Genomic DNA, 18,431 nt, shown 5'->3' with positions numbered 1-18,431 from the left:
ATACACTGAGTGGCCAGATTATTATGCATTCAGAGATTGTAATAATCTGTCTACGCAGTGCATACCTGACTGCTTCTCTTTGCCTTAGTAGAGAAAATTCACCAAGGCTGCCTTCCTCTCGAAGCTTCTTTGGGTCTTTTTATTTTTTAATATATATTTTATTTATTTTTCACAGAGAGGAAGGGAGAGAGATAGAGAGCTAGAAATGTCGATGAGAGAGAAACATCGACCATCTGCCTCTTGCACACCCCCCACTGGGAATGTGCCCACAACCAATGTACATGCCCTTGACCAGAATCGAACCTGGGACTTTTCAGTCCACAGACCGATGCTCTACCACTGAGCCAAACCGGTTTCGGCTTCTTTGGATCTTTTGATCCTGTATTCCAAGTCCTCAACTCCCTGCCATAGTGTGTTCATACTGGGGGGGTGGGGGGCTTGGGGTGTCACAGCCTGTGAACCAGGCGGACAGGAGGAACACATTCTTCATCCACCTGGGCTCATACTCCAAGCTCACACTCATGCTTCCCAGAAAGGCCTGGAAGAGCGTGGGGCATATGGCAGTGAAGGTCTGTCCACTGGATGTGAGTGCCAGGAGGGAGGGCCTTCTGTCTGTTTTGTTTGTTGTTGTTTCACCAGTGCCTAGAGCAGTGCCCAGGGCAGAGTGGGAGCTCAGGCAGTGCTTGTAGAGTGAATGAAAAACTGTAATGGCGACATGGGATTAGCAAGGTCATTGAACAATCTGCCATGTGCTAGCTGTGTGACTTCAGGCAAGTAGCTTAACCTCTCTGTGACGCCTTAGGTTATAGGGGCTTAGAGCACATGGGGTGTGCTACCAAGCTCGGCAGCCCTTGGCAGTGATGGCTCTTGTTTGCTATGCGGTGCCAGAAGCAGGACAACTTCAGGTTTCTGACACTCAGGCTGGGTCCCTCAGATATTGGTATTTAATGTCTGATCTTCCCTCTTGTGCTTTATTAACTTAAAACAGCATTGGCTTCTGTTCCTCACCACCAGAGCCTCCGAGTTCATATCCTCCTCCTCCGTTTCGTGTCTCCTTCGCTGCGAATTAGCTTGTCCCCGTGGCCATCTGACACCTGTGTGCCCAAGGGGGCCAACCACTTCTCTCTCTGGCTCTCACGAGTAAATCGCCATGTTGCTGGAATTCACCATGTGATGAGTGGGCTGTGGAAAGCCACAGCTGCTGCCTCAAAAGTGCTCACCTTCAGGCCAGCCCGAAGTGCCCAGGGGTCCAGAGCAGCCTCAAATGTGAGGAGGACCTGGGTCTTCATGGGGGTCAGGTTTGGGGGGCCAGCAGAAGGGCTCAAATCCTTGCTCTGCCACTCCTGGCTGTATGACATTGGGTAGGTCGCTTTATTGCTCCAAGCCTTGGTTTTCTCAGTGTGTGGTGGGGGCACTCACCTATCTCTGGAGGGCCAATGTGAGAAATAGATGATAGAGAAGGACATCCATGGAGCATAGTGCCTGGTGAGGGCGCGGAACAAACTTTCCTCTACCCTCAAGGTTCAGATGCACATGAGACAGAGAGCAAGAGAAAATCACCACATTTAAAACATTATTATGGGAACTCCACATCATGAGAGAAGCAGAGACCCCCACGGGCAGGAGCAGAGACAGAAAGAGGGATTTGGTGTGTATAAGACATCCTGAGCTGGGATGAGGGATGCGCCTTGGGGTTCAGAGGGTCATTCGGGATGATAAGAAGAGCAGGTGTTTGGTAAATAAAAGTTTTCCCTGCCATAGAGGTAGGTCAGAAGATTATCTGGCCATCTCTGAGTATGGTCAAGGCCCCTAATTCAGAGTCTTCTAGGTAGCTCTTCAGGTTCTCTCGAGCCTGGAGCAGAAATTGCCTTTAGCTCAAAGCAATCCACGTGCTTAGCGAATGCTGGTTTCCTTTCCCTTCGGTCATGTGTCTCCTCCAGTGGATTGAGCTGCAGGGTGTGCAGCTGGCCTCGGGTTTCGGGGACAGACAGCTCCCTTTATCCAGAGGTGAGGGTTTTCTGATGAGAGTGAGGGCGTTGTCAGTGCAGGGCAGGGAGGCCACCCGCGTCTCCGGAGATAGGGGTCGGGGCCAGATCTCGCTCTGGCTTCCTCTAGGTGCACGTAGGCACCAGGGAAAGAGTTCCCCTGAGGTCAAATCAAGTTCAAGATCCAGGTTAACTAGAGGGAAGGAGCCTGACTGAAGGCAGGAGAGCGGGAAGCGGGAACCTAAGACAAATGAGATTATTCCCAGGAATCAAGGCACTTAACTGGCCTGTCTTATCCCAGAGGAGAGACAAATGAGATGCGGGCTCCAAGGCCAGCCCAGGCTCTGGGGGCTTATCCCCAGAGAGAGGGGAGGGCAGGAGCACCTGGCTCTGGCAGAAACCAGGCCAGAGCAGCCAGGCCCCTCTGGACTGAGAGGAGGAGGGTGGGTTTCCCTCCTGATGGGGATGGGGACATGCAGAAGGCCTGATGCCATGGGGAACAGGAGTGGTTAGTCTCAGAAAGACCTGGTCATAACCCCTGATCTGTATTCTGGGGTTAGGATTGGGGCCTGCCATCTGCTACCCCTTGGCTCAGCTGACCAATGAGCATTCCCATCCCAAGCAGCCATCGCCCAGCCAGGACCTCTGACCCTCCCTCTGCAAAATGAGAAGGAGCTTTACTTTTTGGTTCTCCCTTTCGCCATAACTAGTTCATATTTCGGAGCTTGCCTGTAGACTCCATGCCTGATTATCTCCCCCTGAAATGCCCTGAGCCTGATGGGGGAGAGCTTGGCCTTAGATCCTTGGCCCCTGGATAGGAAGAGATAGCAAATCAGGGCTGATGTGAAGTCCTTTTAGGTCACACTGCAGAAAGTTTGTTCTCACATGCCTGTTAGGATTGACTAGTTGTGACTGCATGGAACCCAGTGCTGTGAAGGATTCTGAGGTTGGATATAGGTCTGATAATCAACAGAAAAAGGAACTGTGATTGATTAGTAATGTCTGCATGGGCAAGACATGACCTACCAGCTGGTTGGCCTCAAGAGAAGTACAATAGTTAATCATAGAGGGCTGGGAAGATTTGCCAAGTATGTCCCAGAACATCAGTCTCCACCTTCAAGGGGTGATGGTGTCTCCCTGCTGTGCAGTGGTACACACAAAGGATCAGAGAGTGCAGAGACGAGAGAACTGTGTGACCGAGGTGGAGTTTGAGGATGACTGGGATTTGCGAGGCAGTGAGAGGAGGAAGGGGGTAGCACGGGTGTAGATGCTGTGATGTGCTGGAGGGCTGATAGCAGCTTGGCTGGCTGAGCCCAGGGCTGCCGTGAGAACGTGACTGGTCAGGGAGCCGAGGGAGGCCATCAAGGAAAGGAACTGGGTTTTAATTCTGTGGGAACATGGAATGTGGCATAACCAGAGGTCTGCTCTAAGATGTTTCTGCAACGAGCAGGCATGGTGCATTCTCCTTACCCTTCCTTCATTCAATAGCACCCTCTTTGCGTTTGGGGAACAAGCACAGCTCTCAGCCTTCCCCCAGCCCGAAAAAGTAACAAGCCTTGTAGTCTGTTACTGTCCTCCCTGAGTTTGGGCCCACCCCTCGTCTAGCAGCCAGTGATTCAGTGCTCCTGGAGCACACGATGCAGCAATCCCAGCAAATAACAACAATAATAACAATAATGGTCATCTCGGCGATCGGCATGGGCCCAGCAGGGTAGCAGGGGGAGCTGTGATTGTCCACTCTTCCCTGGAAGATGGATGTAGCCTGCTGCTCAGGGACTGAGGCTGCCACGGGGGGACACGTTGCCAACCCTGCACCTCTCAGTAGCATTTGCAGCTCTCTGAGCAGATCCCCATTCCACCCTGAGCCCCTGGACTCCAGGACAGGGGATACTGCCCCGGGCGGGGCTACTGGGCCTCCCGAGGGGCTGCGGGGCCAGTTCCTTAGAGACTGGGGCTCAGCCAGTGCCCAACTATTATTCCGCCTGCATCCGAAGCTAAGTGCTACTGCTTGGGCATTATTAGGTTTTGATTAGCCAGGCCTTTTCCTGCCCATTCGTGTACATAATTAAGAATTAACTTGCTATACTCTCTCCTCCCGTCGCGGCTCAGAGAGTTTCATGACTTCTGGGGGCTGTCTTCTTCTAACAACTCCAGGAAGTTGGCAGGATTCATTCACCTACCCATTGACTCTGTATGGGTGCCTCAGGGGTGCCAGCCCCCAGGTTAGCTTGGCGATACACCTCGCCCCTGTGAACAGGCAACATGACGGGCCAGGCTGCTGCCCCAGGGACTTGAGAGAGGCAGTCAGCAAGTCATGTGAATACACAAGATCAGCTCAGGGAAGTGGGGGCTGTGAAGGCAGTACCTCAGGGCTCGGGGACACAGAATGACAGATGCCTCTTCAGATAGATGCCTTGTGATCAGGTATAGGAGGACAGCCTCTCTGAGATGGTCATTCTTGGTCTGAGAGATGAACAGAGAGCAGCACGTAGTGACCCCCGGTTGGAGCATCGTTGGCACAGCCAGGGCACAGGCCCAGAGGCAGCCACCAACTGTTCAGGAACAGGGGAAGGCCTTGGGCTGGAAAGGTAAGCCTGGGGAACCTGTATGAGAGCCGGTGGGAGGTGTGGTCCTGGGCTAGGACTTCGGACATGATTTAAGTGTCCTTGGTTTTTGTCTTTAACATATTATTATTGATCTCAGTGAGGGAAAGGGAGAGAGAGAGAGATCAAAACATCAATGATGAGAGAGATCATTGATTGGCTGCCTCCTTCCTGCACGCTCCCTACTTGGAATTGAGCCCTAAACCCAGGCATATTGTCCAAATGGGAATTGAATCTTGGCCTCCTATTTTATAGATCAATGCTCAACCACTGAGCCACACCAGCTGGGCAAATTTTGATTTTTTAAATTGTAAAATACACTTAACATAAAATTTACCATTGTAATCATTTTTATTTTTATTTTTTATTTATTTTATTTTTTAAAATATATTTTATTGATTTTTTACAGAGAAGAAAGGAGAGGGATAGATAGTTAGAAACATCGATGAGAGAGAATCATCGATCAGCTGCCTCTTGCACACCCCCTACCAGGGATGTGCCCATAACCAAGGAACATGCCCTTGACTGGAATTGAACCCAGGACCTTTTGATCCACAGGCCGATGCTCTATCCACTGAGCCAAACCGGCTTCGGCCATAACCATTTTTAAATGCGCGGTTCACTAGTGTTAAGAATATTCACACTGTTGTGCAAAATTCCTTTCATCTTGCCAGACTTACGCTCTTGGGTGTTGTGCATAGTGCTGCTATAAACATCCGTGGACGAGGTGCCCATAAAGCAATGCTGATGCCACTTTCCTGGGCCCCTGGCAACTGCCCTTCTATTTCCTGTCTCTCTGAATTCCATGGAGGTGGAATCATACAGCATTGGTCCTTTTGTGACTCATTATTTCACTTAGCAGCATGTGAAAGGTTCATCCGTGTTGGAGCATGTGTCCGGATTTCCTCCCTCTTTTAGGCTGAGTAATATTCCATTGCACGTCCGTACCGCATTTCGCTTATCCATTCCCTCATCCAGGGGCACTTGGGTGACTTTCAGCTTCTGGCTATTGTGAGAAATGCTGCTGTGCACATGGTGTATAGCGATTTCAGTTCTTCCGAGTTCCACTTTCCACCCCTGCGGTTAGTCTGGGGCCAGCCTGCCTGGCTTGGCACCCAGCGGAAGGCTAGCGGGCCTCACAGGGTGCCCTTCCCCGTGAGGGCAGGGGGGCTTTGAGAAGCAGGGAGCCCGCCAGCAGCACTGATTGAGCCAAGAGCCCCCAAGACCCAGCTTTTAAATCATCCCGAGGCCCGACGAGCTTTTCTTTGCATCTAGAATGGGAGCCATAAACCAGGCTGACTTACAGGCAGCCCGTCCAGTTGTTTACGGCCAGCGTCCTCTCTGATTGTTTGATGCCTTCACTGTGCCTGTTGTTAAATGTTTGAATATCATTCTGCTATAAACAAATCTCAGGACTTCCAAACCTGGCTTATGTCAGAGTTTCTTGCAGGGAGAGTAGGGACTACTTACTGTTTAAAAGTTAACGTTCCGGGGTCCCCTCTACCGGCTAACTGGGTCAATGGGGCCTAGGAATCTTTATTGTAACAAGCTCCCTGGGTGAGTCTGATGCCAAGGCCTTAGGGAGCGTCCTATGTGGGTTCCCCCAGAAGCAGACCTTGTGGTGAGGAGCCCAGTACAAATAGTGTATTGGGGAGAGAATTCCAGGAAACACAGGTGGGGAGTGAGGACCTGACACAAGGAAGAGGAGGAAGCCACATGGATGCATGTCAATCAGTCCCCACTGTGAGAACTGGAGCTGAGCCCCATTGGGGTCACTAAGAGCCAGCATAGAGCATGACCTCTGAGCCAACCCCTGGGAGGTGAGGGAGCCGGGTCGTTTGTCCACAGTCTTAATCAGTCATTCCCTGAGTGCTGCCCCAGGGGCAGTTCCCTGGCACTTCCGGTCTGTCCTGTGTATGTGTGGTGAGAGCCCCAGGCTGGCAATGGGAGACTGGGCAGGTGTGTGTGGTGATGGTTATGCAAGGCACGGTGGGCGTGGTGCCAATAGCACCTGCTCTGCAGTGCTGTCCAGCTCCCACCTCTCCACCGTGCAGGGGCACCGAGCCCCTGTGAGTCACTGACGATCCTCTCATGGCCTCATCTGTTACTGGTAGGAATGTAAAGTGGGGCAGCTGCTGTGGAAAACAACTTGGTGGTTCCTCAATAAGTTAAATGCAGAATTACCACAAAACTCTGCAATTCCACTCCCAGGTTGATACCCAAACAAACGGAAAGCAAGTGTTCCAATAGAACCTCGTCCACAGATGTTTACAGCAGCTCTGCGCACAAGTTCTTTCCACAAAAGGTGGAAACAACCGAATGCCCATCAGCTGGTGCATGGATAAACAAAATGTGGTACATCCATCCACACAGCCATAAAAAGCTAGTAAGCACGCATACATGCTTCCACAAGGACGAACCTTGAGAACATTGTGCTGAGTGAAAGAAGCCGGACACGAAGACCACCTGTGATTCAAAATGTCCAAACCAGGCTGATCCATAGACAGACAGAAGGTAGTGGTTGCCCCAGGCGAGGAGAGGAGGAATGGGGGAGTGTCTGCCTAACGGGTATGGGGTTTTCTTTTGGGGTGATGAAAAATTCTGGAAACACATTGGGAATTACAGTTTAAATGATTTAAATGATGCTTTTATATGTATTGATATTTTGCCGCAACAAGGGAAGAAAGGAACAAATGAACTCCAGGAGCTGTCCAGCCTGGGTTGCAGACGGCAGTGTCTGTTTCTCACGTGGGGAACATCCCCAGAGGGGTATGTGTAGTCCTGGTCACACGGTCAGGGATGGGTCTCCTGAGTGGCTGCTCCTCTGAGCCTGGGGCTGCCGTTGGGCCCCTCATCTTGGCCTCATTTCTAAATGAATGGCACAACGGAAGCTGCTAGAAGCTGCCCCGGTGGGAACAAGGCCTCTGTCCTGGAGACAAAGCTATGCCCAGCGTCTGCAGGGTGGCCGAACAGCGCTGGCAGGGGAGATGTGCCCAGCTGGAAAATTGCAGGCGTCTTGTCTTAAATATAATATTAAATCGGTACCTTTAATTAGTACACTTAGAAAAGGTCACTAGCAATTACCTGGGACACAAAGAAGGCGTGAGCAGGCAAGAGCCGTGAAGAAACCGAAAAGGACCATTTTGAGCAGCACATAATTGAGGGGAAAATGGATAAAAGTCCGGGAAATTACAGGGTGGGTGACAGCAGCTGATGGCCCCATCCCTGTCCTGCCCAGTCCCTCCCTCCTCCCCCCGTTTCTGGGAGGGCCTGAGCTTCGGGCCTCAGAGAGCCATTTGGAATATTGGGCTGAGTAGTGGGACCTTGACTGGAGGGGCAGTGTGGCTTTCCCAGAATCCCATTGGCCGGCCAGAGCTGGCCCCATACACCTCCTGGGTGGAGCCCTGCAGGAGGCTGGCGGGTGAAGGGTTTAGTCCAAGGGGGCTGCCGTGGACTCGTGGTGGACTGTGGGTAAGCAGGGCCCTGGTGGGCTTTGGTTCCCTCATGTGAATTTCCCCTAGGCATCGGGGAATAACTCAGTGTTCCACAGACTTGTCACTGAAGGACCCTAGAGGGTGATGACAAGGAAGTGTGTATCTCTGGAAGTCTGGAGGAGATTGGAAAGTCTTTTGGGTTGCGTCTTTAAAAATAAATTAAGTGTTATATTGTGTTCCCAATATATTCCCTTTTGCTTTAGTGTAAAATAGCTGCTTGTCGCCAAGCAGCACCGATGCTTGGGAAGATGTGCTTGGCTTCTCTATGACTTCACACACACACACACACACACACACACACACACACACACCCATCTAGAAGGAGCACTGTACCAGGATGCTGGAAGTCTGGAAACTTGGGTTTAGGTCCTGACTCTGTTGCTCATCCTTATACTTTAGGAAAACTGCTAAATACACTTCTCCGTCTTTAAAATGGGAAGATTGGGTTCCCCACAAAGACTCTCAGGTTGTTTCAACTCTGTTCCATGATGTCATTCCTCCTCCTCCCACTTCTCACCTCCTCCCATCATCACCTGCTTCTCACCTTCTGACATCCCCTCAGATGCTGCCATGTCCTACTCTGCTTTGTGACCACGGAGAGACTGGTTTGCCTCTCTGGGCCTCAGCTTCCTAATCTGTAGAATGGGTATAGTGATGACTACCAAACAGAGCTGCTGGGAGGAATTGTGAATGGGCCTGGCACTGTGTGCCCCATACTGTGTCTTCTTTTTTCAAGTGCTGGGCTTCCAGTTAAGGCAGGGGTGGGGAACCTTTGTCCTGCCAAGGACCATTTGGATATTTATAACATCATTTGCTTAATGTAATTCACTTAATATAAATTTATGTCGCTATGAAAAAAGCTCCGAGATTTGTTGAATCTCGAGTCCTGCCTGCAGTTGCTTTGGCAGGCCCAGAGCAAATGATTTCTCGGGCCTTATATGGCCTGTAGGCCAGACGCTCCCCATCCCTGAGTGAGGGGTCTGATAGAGTCACGCCTGAAAGCCCTGAATCCTGAGTTCACAGACCATAGTGTTGAGAAGTGTAAAGTTGTGGTAACAAACATGGACTCAGCTGAGTGCCCAGGCTTTGACTATTCTAACTTTGTGGCTGTTGTAAATTACTTAATCACTCCTTATTACCTTACCAGTTAAATGGGGAGAGAAACAGTAAGGTTTGAATTATATAGTACACGGAAATCCTTTAGCCCGGTGTCTGCCGTGTGATTAGTGTTCAGAAATGTTAGCTATCATTGTCATGGTAGAACTGTCCTTTCAAAAGTTCGCCTGGAAGAGCTCATTAGTGTTCTTTCCTAGATAATATTTCCAGAGTTTGGAATCCCTCCTTACTTAGCTTGATCATTTGGAGCTACTCAATAAATATGAGAGTCAGTATTTGCGGAGGCGTGTCCGTCCCATTTGATAGGGTAAACTGAAGCTTTGTAGGAAGTGGTTTGCCCAGGGCCATGATTCTAATCTGATCAGTCCTTTGAGAATCAGGTGAAGACTATAGACCTCTGCACAAAACGACACTGTCGTTCTGCAGACTCCTAACAGTCTGCACACTTCCTGGGGGTCTACGGACGCCTGAAGCTAAGATGACCAGATGGTCCAGTTACACCTGGGACCTCCTGGTTTCAGTATGTGCTCTGCCTCCTGGACAAACCAGGGTGGCTGGTCAGCCTATCTGAAGGCCGCCTAGGGAGGGCTGTGACCCCCGGAAGCGATACCTTGCCCTGGGACTTCTTAGGCAGTGCTGTGGGCCGGGATCCTGGTGCTCACGGTGAACTCTGCTCAGGGCTTTGTTTCTTGGTGAAGATGCTCGATCTTTGTCTTGGGAACCAGAACTAGATCTGGCCACCCAGGGCTAGACGGGAGTTCCTGGAGGCTGGGCCACATCTTCCAAACCTCTGTACCCAGTGCTTACCACAGGCCAGCACCTCGTCACTGTTGAATGAATGGCAGGTTTTGCAAAATATTTTGAGTTAAAAAGTTTTCAGACTTTCATTTTCAAAATATTCTTCATTTGCAAAAAAACTAAAATCCAGCTCAATTACTCAGGTAGAAAAAAAAAAAAAAAAAAGGTGTGCATGTGTGTGGGAGGGGTGTGTGTGTGGGATTTATTAGTTCATGTAGCTGAGAAGTCCCATGGATGGAGCTAATATCAGGCACAGCTGGCTGCAGGCCCTCACACCATCTCTCTCCATGCACAGTTTGCCCGTTTCCCTCCTTGCTGACCTTATTCTCAAGTAGGCTCTTCCCGTGTGGTGCCAGACACTGCTGCCAGCAGTGCCGCTTTAGCAACCCCCATGGCGGGAAAGCTCCTCTTCCCCAGTAGTTCCAGCACAAGTCCCAGGGTTAGCTTTGATTGGCTAGCTTGGGGTCACATGCTTATCCCTGAGCCAATCATTGTGACCAGGAAGATGGAATGCTCTGGTTGGCTAGGGCTGAGTTATGTGCCCATCTTGACACGTTAGAATTGAGAATTTGGGCTCCTGTTCTCATCTGAGCCACTTGGAGAAGGGAGCCTCCAAATTAAAATCAGAAGGGAGGGGGGCAGGCAGAAGTCACAGCTGTCCATTACACACCCAGAACATGGCAAATGGTGTTTTCCTGTTGTAAGCATGTACACACTGCGACCTGTGGACAGGGGTGCCTGGGTCAGAGCCTAGGACATACGATGGCTCGCAGTAGATCTCTTGGGTGGCTGCTCCCACTGGGATTCAGCGACCTGAGCAAGGTTCGAGGAACGGACTGACCTGTGTGTGCCTTCTGCTCTCTCCCTTGGCTACTCCAGGTTCCTCTGTGACCCAGCTGCTGGCCCGGGACATGGACAATGACCCTCTGGTGTTCGGCGTGGTTGGTGAGGAGGCCTCTCGCTTCTTCGCTGTGGAGCCGGACACAGGGGTGGTGTGGCTCCGGCAGCCGCTGGACAGAGAGGTATGGCCCGCCCAGACCCCTGCCTCAGGCCTTTCCTGGAGGGTAGGAACAGACCCTGAGGGAGGATGGGTCATAGCCTTTCAGGGGTGTCCCTCTGAGGCCCCATCCTGACCCTGAAGCAGCATCTTCCTGCCTGAATGGGGTCCCTCTTCAAGAGGCAGGGATTTGGGGTTGGAATGGGTGGTTGGGGGTGTCTCCAAGTGAAGGGCAACAGTGGGTAGGCAAGAGGGACAATGGTCCTGGGCTCATCCGCTGTAGAAGGGGGCTCCATGGGGTAAACTAGGCTAAGTCTGCTCCTGCCCCAACAAATGGCCCCCTGGGGGATGCAGAAGTTGATGACTGTAGCCCTTAGCAAATTAGGGTAAGAGCTTGGACCACCCCCCCCCCCCCCTTTCTCCTTATGTTTGAGGAAGTGGCACAGCAATTTAAAGATCACACAGCAATTTAAAGGCAGAATCAAAACTAGAACCCGACTCTTGACTTCCAATCTGTTGCTCTTTTATGGGCAGAATCCCTGCTCTGAACCTGCTTCCCCAACCCAAGGGGCTCTGCTTGTTTTTTAGGGTAGCCTTCAGGTACCCAGTCCCAGCCCAGGCCCCCCCCCCCCCCCCCCCCCCCCTCCCCGGAGCTCAGGACTCAGGACCTCAGCACATCTTTCTGACCATCCTCCCTCCCACTTTCCTTTCTTTCAGACCAAATCGGAGTTCACGGTGGAGTTCTCTGTCAGCGACCACCAGGGGGTGAGTATCCCTGGAAGCCCCTGCTGCCCTGAGAGGATTGTCCCTGGGCCCCTGGGGTGGAAAGAGGCTAGAGGTCAAAGCCAACACTGACTCCCCGCCCTTCTCTCGCCAGGTGATCACGCGGAAGGTGAACATTCAGGTCGGGGACGTGAACGACAATGCGCCCACGTTTCACAACCAGCCCTACAGTGTCCGAATCCCTGAGGTAGGAGCCGCTGGGTCACCCTTGGGGCACATTGGGGACCTGCTGCTGGGAATGAGGTGAAGAGTCAGCAGGGGGAGGGTATGTCCACCCTTCCTCTTCTGCCCACACCTTAGCTCAGGCATCTGCTCGGGCAGGCTGAACAGGCTGGCACCTCCGAGGGTATGGGCCCATCTGCTGTCCAGGAGAGTGGGTTGGGGGGAGTCTCGTGCCTGAGAGAGGGCCAGCCCCACAGCTCCAGCTAGAACCAGGAACAAGACAGAGGTTGGGGGGGACCGACCGGCGCTGCGCCCTCTTTCCTTCCGGTCAGAGCCAGTGGGGGCCGTGGACAGATGGGCTGGCAGCCCCAGGCCTTCCTGCAGTCCCAGGGAGGGACTTGCTCTGTCTCTGTGATCTGCGCTGTCCCCCTGGCCCTTGGCTCCTTTGGGTGGTCTGTGTACTCTGAGCGTGTTTGCATGAGTGCATGCGTGTAGCACCACGCCATTGCTGGTAATTGAGAAGCACCAATTACTGCATTACGAACGGTTCGTTAATAAATTGGCTGCTGGCTCACCACAGCACCGGGATTCTCGTCGTTTGTTGTCCCCCTCTGCAGGGCTGGCAGTGAGCGACTCAGAGACCTTGAAGGTGGTGGGTAAAGCGCTTCCAACTGGACGTCCCTCGGGCCTGTCTTCAGGGCTCTGGTTGGGCAGCCACAAGGGGCTGGGGTGGGGATGATGGGGGACGGAAGTCGCTGGAGAGAAGCAGGCTGGCATCGCGGCGTTTGCACCCTGGCCTCTTTGTGTTGGATCGGGAAAACTGGAAGAGTCTTTAGAAAACATCTATTCTGTTTATAGATGAGAGAGCTGAGGCTCGGGGTGGTAGAGTGACTTGCCCAAGGTCACACAGCTTAGACGCCGTGCCTCCTGACTCCCAGTACAGCTTCGGATTCCCTCAAGGACGAGGAGACCTTGTTTCACGCCCCTCATGTTTCTGTTTCTGGCCCTTCTTGCTCAGCTGTGAGCCAAAGGTCCGATGCTTATGCCAGACAGAGGGGAGTGGGGACAGGTGTGCAGGTGGGGGCATAACGGAGGTTCCCACCCACGCCCAGGCCCTGGTGGGGCAGGGTATAATCAGGGAGAGCCCCCAGCCCCCAGCATGGGGTGTGGTGCCCGGAGCTGTGGCCGGCGCGCCTGGGACTGCAGCCTGGCTCCGGGCCCCCTTTCATTTGGAAGCCTCCCTAATTTAATTAAGGGTCTCTACGTGCCAGCGGCACTACAGGCCCGGGCTGGGAAACCAAGGACACGGCTCCGAGTTAATGAGCCTTGGACCCATTGCTCAGCTGCCATCCTGACAGGCATGGCTGCCCTCTGCCTTCCCTCCCAGGGCAGCAGGCAGCAGCAATGGCAAGGGGACAGGAGGTCGCAGTCCTCCTCCCCTGCCCTGGGCGCGGGCCAGCCTGCTTCTCCCCCTCGCCAGGAGGTATGACCTCCAACGCCACCCTGTTGGACTCTCCCGGGATTCTCCAAGGCCTTTGGAGAGAGCTGCTTCCATCATTCATTTGTTTAACAAATATTTATTGAGTGTCTGCTGTGGGCTTGGCACCGTGCCGAGCTCTCACCCGCACGGAGACGTGGGAGGCCAGAGGGATGTGCAAGGACAGGAGCCAAACTGGCGGCAGGAGACCTCAGGCTCGGCCCCTGCGCTGCTACCAGATTGCTGGGTTTCTTTGGACATGCCACTTCACCTCTCTGGACACAGCCCTCTTACCTAACAAAAACAGAGGAAAGGCAGAGTAAAGTGCCCATCTGATGGGCAACGGGTGCCCTGAGAGGGGCCAGCTGCAAGGACACAGAGTCCTTGGACGCGGGCCCTCATGGTTTACTTGCTCACGTGTAACTGTCCCGGGGTCACTTTGCTGGCCTGACACTCGATCGAGGATGCTCGGTGTGGCCAGTGGGGATATGGTGTCAGCTGGATGGAGGCCGGCCACTCCTGACCTGAGATGGCTTGGCACTGGCCAGTCCTTGCCTGGTGTGGTCACCTGGACTAGAACTTACCCAACTTGGGTACCAGCAAAGGACCTGCTGACCCCTGGCCTGGAGTTGAGGCCGGGGCCTCCTGTGTGCATTGAGGTTACCCTGGAAACCCCAGGCTTCTGCCCTGGAGAAGCGTGGCTGGTGGCAGAGGCCTTGCAGTTTTGAACAGAATGAGAACGCACACTAGAGACCCAGGGGGGCACTGTAGATCCTGTGAAGCATCAGGGGTTGCCCGTGATCGGAGAAATCTCAACAGGCTTCCCGGAGGAGGAGGTGGGTTTCAACAGAATCGTGCCGAGGTGAGCGGTAGAGCTCCTGTGTTGTATCATGGGAAGGGAAAGGAAGACGAGAGGTCAAGACACCTGGGCTCTGGTCCTGACTGCGCTAACAGCTGGTTGGTGGGACTCTGGAACTGTCACTGTCCCTCTGCTGGCTTCAGTTCCAATGGCTGTTAAACTAGGACGTGGACCAGGCTAACGTCCATGATCTGAGGGTGATCTGGAAGCAGAAGCCCCTTCTTTCCCTTGGAGCTTTATTATTCCTTGTGTGGCGGCAGAGAAGCCCCAGTGGCGGCTTCCCTGCTCTCAGCTTCTCTCTGGCCATCCCAGTTGCCTGCACATTATTCTTGACCTTTCCATCCTCCACCTTCCCCAGCCCTCGGGGCCCTGATATATTTGGATCTGTTGTGCTCGGAACCCAAGGATAGGCATGGGAACCGGTTACCAGGAAGCAAAGCCTGTGTCTACGTTTCACTTCCCTGGACAGAGCTCCCCAGCCCTGGAGTCATGCAAGCAGAAGCGGGAGAGCCCTGTGTTTCAGAGGCCCTTCAGTACTGTTTGAGGAGTGAGGAATTAGAGCACATGTGTCAAACACAAGGCCCGAGGGCCAAATCCGTCCCGCCAGGCCTTGCAATGTGGCCCGCACCGCGCTGTCATCACTGCACTCCGCTGCGTTTCCATCACAATGACAGTTTATGACTGTTCAGTAAACCATTCGGCCCGCGATTTAGGCTGGATTTTAGATTTTGGCCCCTTCTCTGATTGAGTTCGACACCCCTAAATTAGAGGGTCACACACACACTGCATCAGCATCTCCAGAGTGTGTTTAGAGTTGTGAGTCATCAAAGCAGAGTTTATTCTTGTATTGTTATTTATGAATATTGTGCTATTTTCCATGCGAACGACTGTAAGCCTGTCTTTGCTGTGCCCTGAATTCCCGGGTCCCTGCGATGATGAATCAGTGGTTTGGGGAGAGCTGGCCTGGGAAGCTGCGTGTTTCACAAGCCGCCCCGGTGAGCATGAGCCCTGGAGGACGACCTGGGAGCCCTCCCCACCTAGGATGTCTGAGAGGTCCTGGGGCAGCCGGTCCATAGCTGCCTGGACACCTGACCCGTGGGCACCCATGTCCTCGGGTCTGGAATAGGAGTGCTTGGGAGGCAGGTCAAGGCCGGGCACTGCCCCTTTCCTAGGAGAAGCTCGCCTGCCCCAGTCTCCCTCCTCCCCCAAGCCTGCCCCCTCTTCCTCTGGAAGCCCTGCCCGGGCCTTGGGGGAAGCCAGGCAGGTATGTTTGGGTTTGTTTGTTCTCGTTCCCCTCCTGCCCACCCCTCTCCCCTCGCTAAGCTGTTCTCCGTGTAATTATCCATTTTATCAGGGTGAAAGGCCCTGCAATTCACTTGTCGAAGCCCTAACGAGGCAGTGTGGATGCTTTCAAGTCCGTAAAGAAAAGAGAAATCCTGCTAGAATTGGCAACTTAATTCACCAAGCCAGCCTCGACAGACCTCATTAAGTCCCCGTGTATTCATTTCAGGCTAATGGCTGTCATGCTGACTGCTGTTTGATTTGCTGTAATAGACTTTTATGTCGTTCCAATTTGCTCAAACGTGTTTGCCTGTGTCTGTGCCCAGCAGTGCTGCTTCAGTACCTCCGCTCGGGGTGCGTGCCCGCCTTGCTGACCTTCAGCGCTGCCCCATCCTGCCCGGTCCCTCTCCTCCTGGTGCCACGCGATCCGCCCCCACCCCGAGGTGTGCCCCGGGGAGCTGCCCCTGGAGCCAGGGGGTCCGGGCTGGAGGATGGATGTGCGTTAAAAGTCAGATGATGCCAGGTGGCTCCTTGAATCGAGGATCAAGGAGAGCCTTTGCCGTTTCAGGGATGCCACGTCCTTGAAGTTCTGACAAGTTCAGCGGGGCTGTCGAGGCTTTTATCCATCTGGCCTCAGCCTCCATTTCCCAGCTTACTTCCTGGTAGTCCTCCACCTGAGTGCCCCCGTCAGCCCAGGGGCCAGTTCACTGGTGTCTGCTTGTCTCTCCTTTCTCGCACTGGCATGCACAGGGTACTGTTCTAACAAGCACTGGAGTGTTTTTCTTCTCCCCGCCTAACCCAATTCTGCCCGTCCATCAAAGCCCAGATTGATCCATCTGCCCTGATCCACTCAATTTTTTTTTTTTAAATGAGCACAGCAAACATCTGTCAGATGGCTAGGGAGCAGGGCCCAGGGATTCCAAGCGGACTTGGACATGCAGGGTAGAGAAAAGGGACTCTGCCTTTTGCCAGCTGTGCCTCTTTGGATGGTGACGTACCCTCTCTGGCCCTCAGCTTTCTTATCGAGGAGATGGACAAGTGTTTGCCTTGAGGGGTCTTCCTGCGAGCTGGACTGAGGCGGCAGGAAAGGCCCTTAGCCCAGTTTGTGGCTCATGTATAGGCAGTAAACTGCTGGTGATTAAGACTGCCGTCCTCAGGGAAGGCAATTTTATAGAAAGGCACGTGAGCCGATGTCTAGCTACATCTCAATGTATTAAGAGCCAGGGTAGCTGAGGGTGTGCGAAGCGGGTGGAAGTTCTGGGGAAGGAGTGGCCGGGCTGTGCACGGGGGCTGTTGACGTGGGACCTTACAGGACGAATGGAGTTTGTTCGTCAGAGATGACGATGTCTCTGAACATCATGTACCTTCTGAGATCCTGTAGCCTCTTTTCCTACATTGCAATTCCCAAAGAGGGGAGGGGTGCAGCTGGGACAAGATGACAGGGGCCTTGGGAATTGAGCGTCCTTGACTGAGCCTCAAAGCTGGCGGGGGGTAAGGTCAGACCCAGATCACAGGCCTTCTGACCTGGGTCCCACTAGCCCGCACCATCTCTCCACGTCACTTAACGGGGACAGATAAATGTTACGTATTCCCTGCACCTTTTTAATAGGGGTGGGGAATCAGGGAGAAGAGTATTCTAGATGGTCATTTGTCAGTGAAACAAAATAATTGATCTCTAAGATAATAATAATAATAATAATAATAATTTCTAAGATAAGATAATAATAATACATTGATGTTGTTATTGCTATTACTGAGGGTTTCCTATGGGCCTGACACTGTGCTTTTCATGTGGGGACGCACTGAGCCCTAACCACCACCTCGTGGCAGTCACTGCTATTCCCGTCTGATAGAGGTGGACATAGAGGCACAGAAGTTTCTTGCCCAAGGCTAGTCAAGAATGGAGCCCAGGTTAGGAGCCAGGTCCGCTATGTGACTTTGGGCAGGGAGCCTCAGTTCTGTGGAGATGATGAGCCCTCCTCGCAGAATGGCTGCGAGGATTAAAGCAAATGGGATCATGTATGGGTAAGTGCTCAGTGAATGGCCGTGGCCATAGTTGTTTGTATGTTTGTCCCTCTTGCCAGACTGAGCAGGGACTGAGCTTGGTCATCTGTGTGTCCTCAGCACCCAGATGGGGGCCTGGCCCATGGACGTGAACTTCACAAATGGGCAGAGCACTGCCGCGCCCTCTGCCTCTTGGGAGGGCGGACAGCAGGAGCCTTTTGTAAAGTACTTCGCCCCGCCACGGGCTTCCCCGGGCAAGGGGTCCTTCCTGCTCACAATCCAGGGTGGCGGGAGGGAGTAGCCAGGCCTGTGCTGAGCGGGAGAGGGTGCTCACACGTGGGCAACCCCCACTCTCGCCCATATCCACACTGCACTTCCCTCCCAGCACACCCCAGAGCTTAGTGCTGGCGCTCACTGGTGCCCTCTGTTGCCCGCCATTCGTGAATCTCAGCCATGCCATATCCTGTGCTGTGGGCATGTGGGGAGCCAGCAGTGGTGGCCAGGCGAGGCCCAGAGCATGCAGAGATGGACTTGGCCAAGCTTATTAGCACCTACTGGGCTCGATAGCAGTGCCCCGAGCTGTCCCCCTCAAAGCGTGCCCATCAGACGTCGAATGACTTACAAACTGCATCCTCAGGTTATTGCAAGAAATGAGGGGTATGAGACCCACTGACTCGTGCCTACCGTTCCCCCAAGGAGCGGCAAACCCCTGACAGGCCGTATTAATTTATTCCTCAGGGCCTTGCTGCCTGGTGCCCCGCTCTGCATCTATAACCACCGCCTATTGATCTGGGAGAGGAAGACCAATAAATCACCTCAGGGGCTCTGGATCCTGCTGGCCAGCACCAACGCGGTTGTTCGCGGCAGGCGCA

At 53.2% G+C, this 18,431-nt stretch overlaps 1 protein-coding gene across 3 annotated transcripts in view; it reads left to right on the top strand.

The window, feature by feature from the left end:
* The window catches only part of CDH23 (cadherin related 23), a 387,029-nt gene that overhangs the window by 87,220 nt on the left and 281,378 nt on the right, over positions 1-18,431 (top strand). For all 3 annotated transcript variants that reach the window (XR_006741668.1, XM_036438196.2, XM_045581750.1), the window contains exons 4-6: positions 10,876-11,018; positions 11,711-11,758; positions 11,871-11,963. Coding sequence is in view for 2 of the 3 variants with exons in the window: in XM_036438196.2 (XP_036294089.1) it covers positions 10,876-11,018; positions 11,711-11,758; positions 11,871-11,963 (284 nt within the window). In the remaining variant the exon portion in view is untranslated. The remainder of the gene's footprint in view (positions 1-10,875; positions 11,019-11,710; positions 11,759-11,870; positions 11,964-18,431) is intronic.

The sequence above is a fragment of the Pipistrellus kuhlii genome, unplaced genomic scaffold, assembly GCF_014108245.1.
Source record: "Pipistrellus kuhlii isolate mPipKuh1 unplaced genomic scaffold, mPipKuh1.p scaffold_m20_p_15, whole genome shotgun sequence".
NCBI lineage: Eukaryota > Metazoa > Chordata > Mammalia > Chiroptera > Vespertilionidae > Pipistrellus > Pipistrellus kuhlii.
The sequence above is the reverse complement of the archived record's forward strand: the minus strand, read 5'-3'. Positions and strand labels throughout refer to the sequence as shown.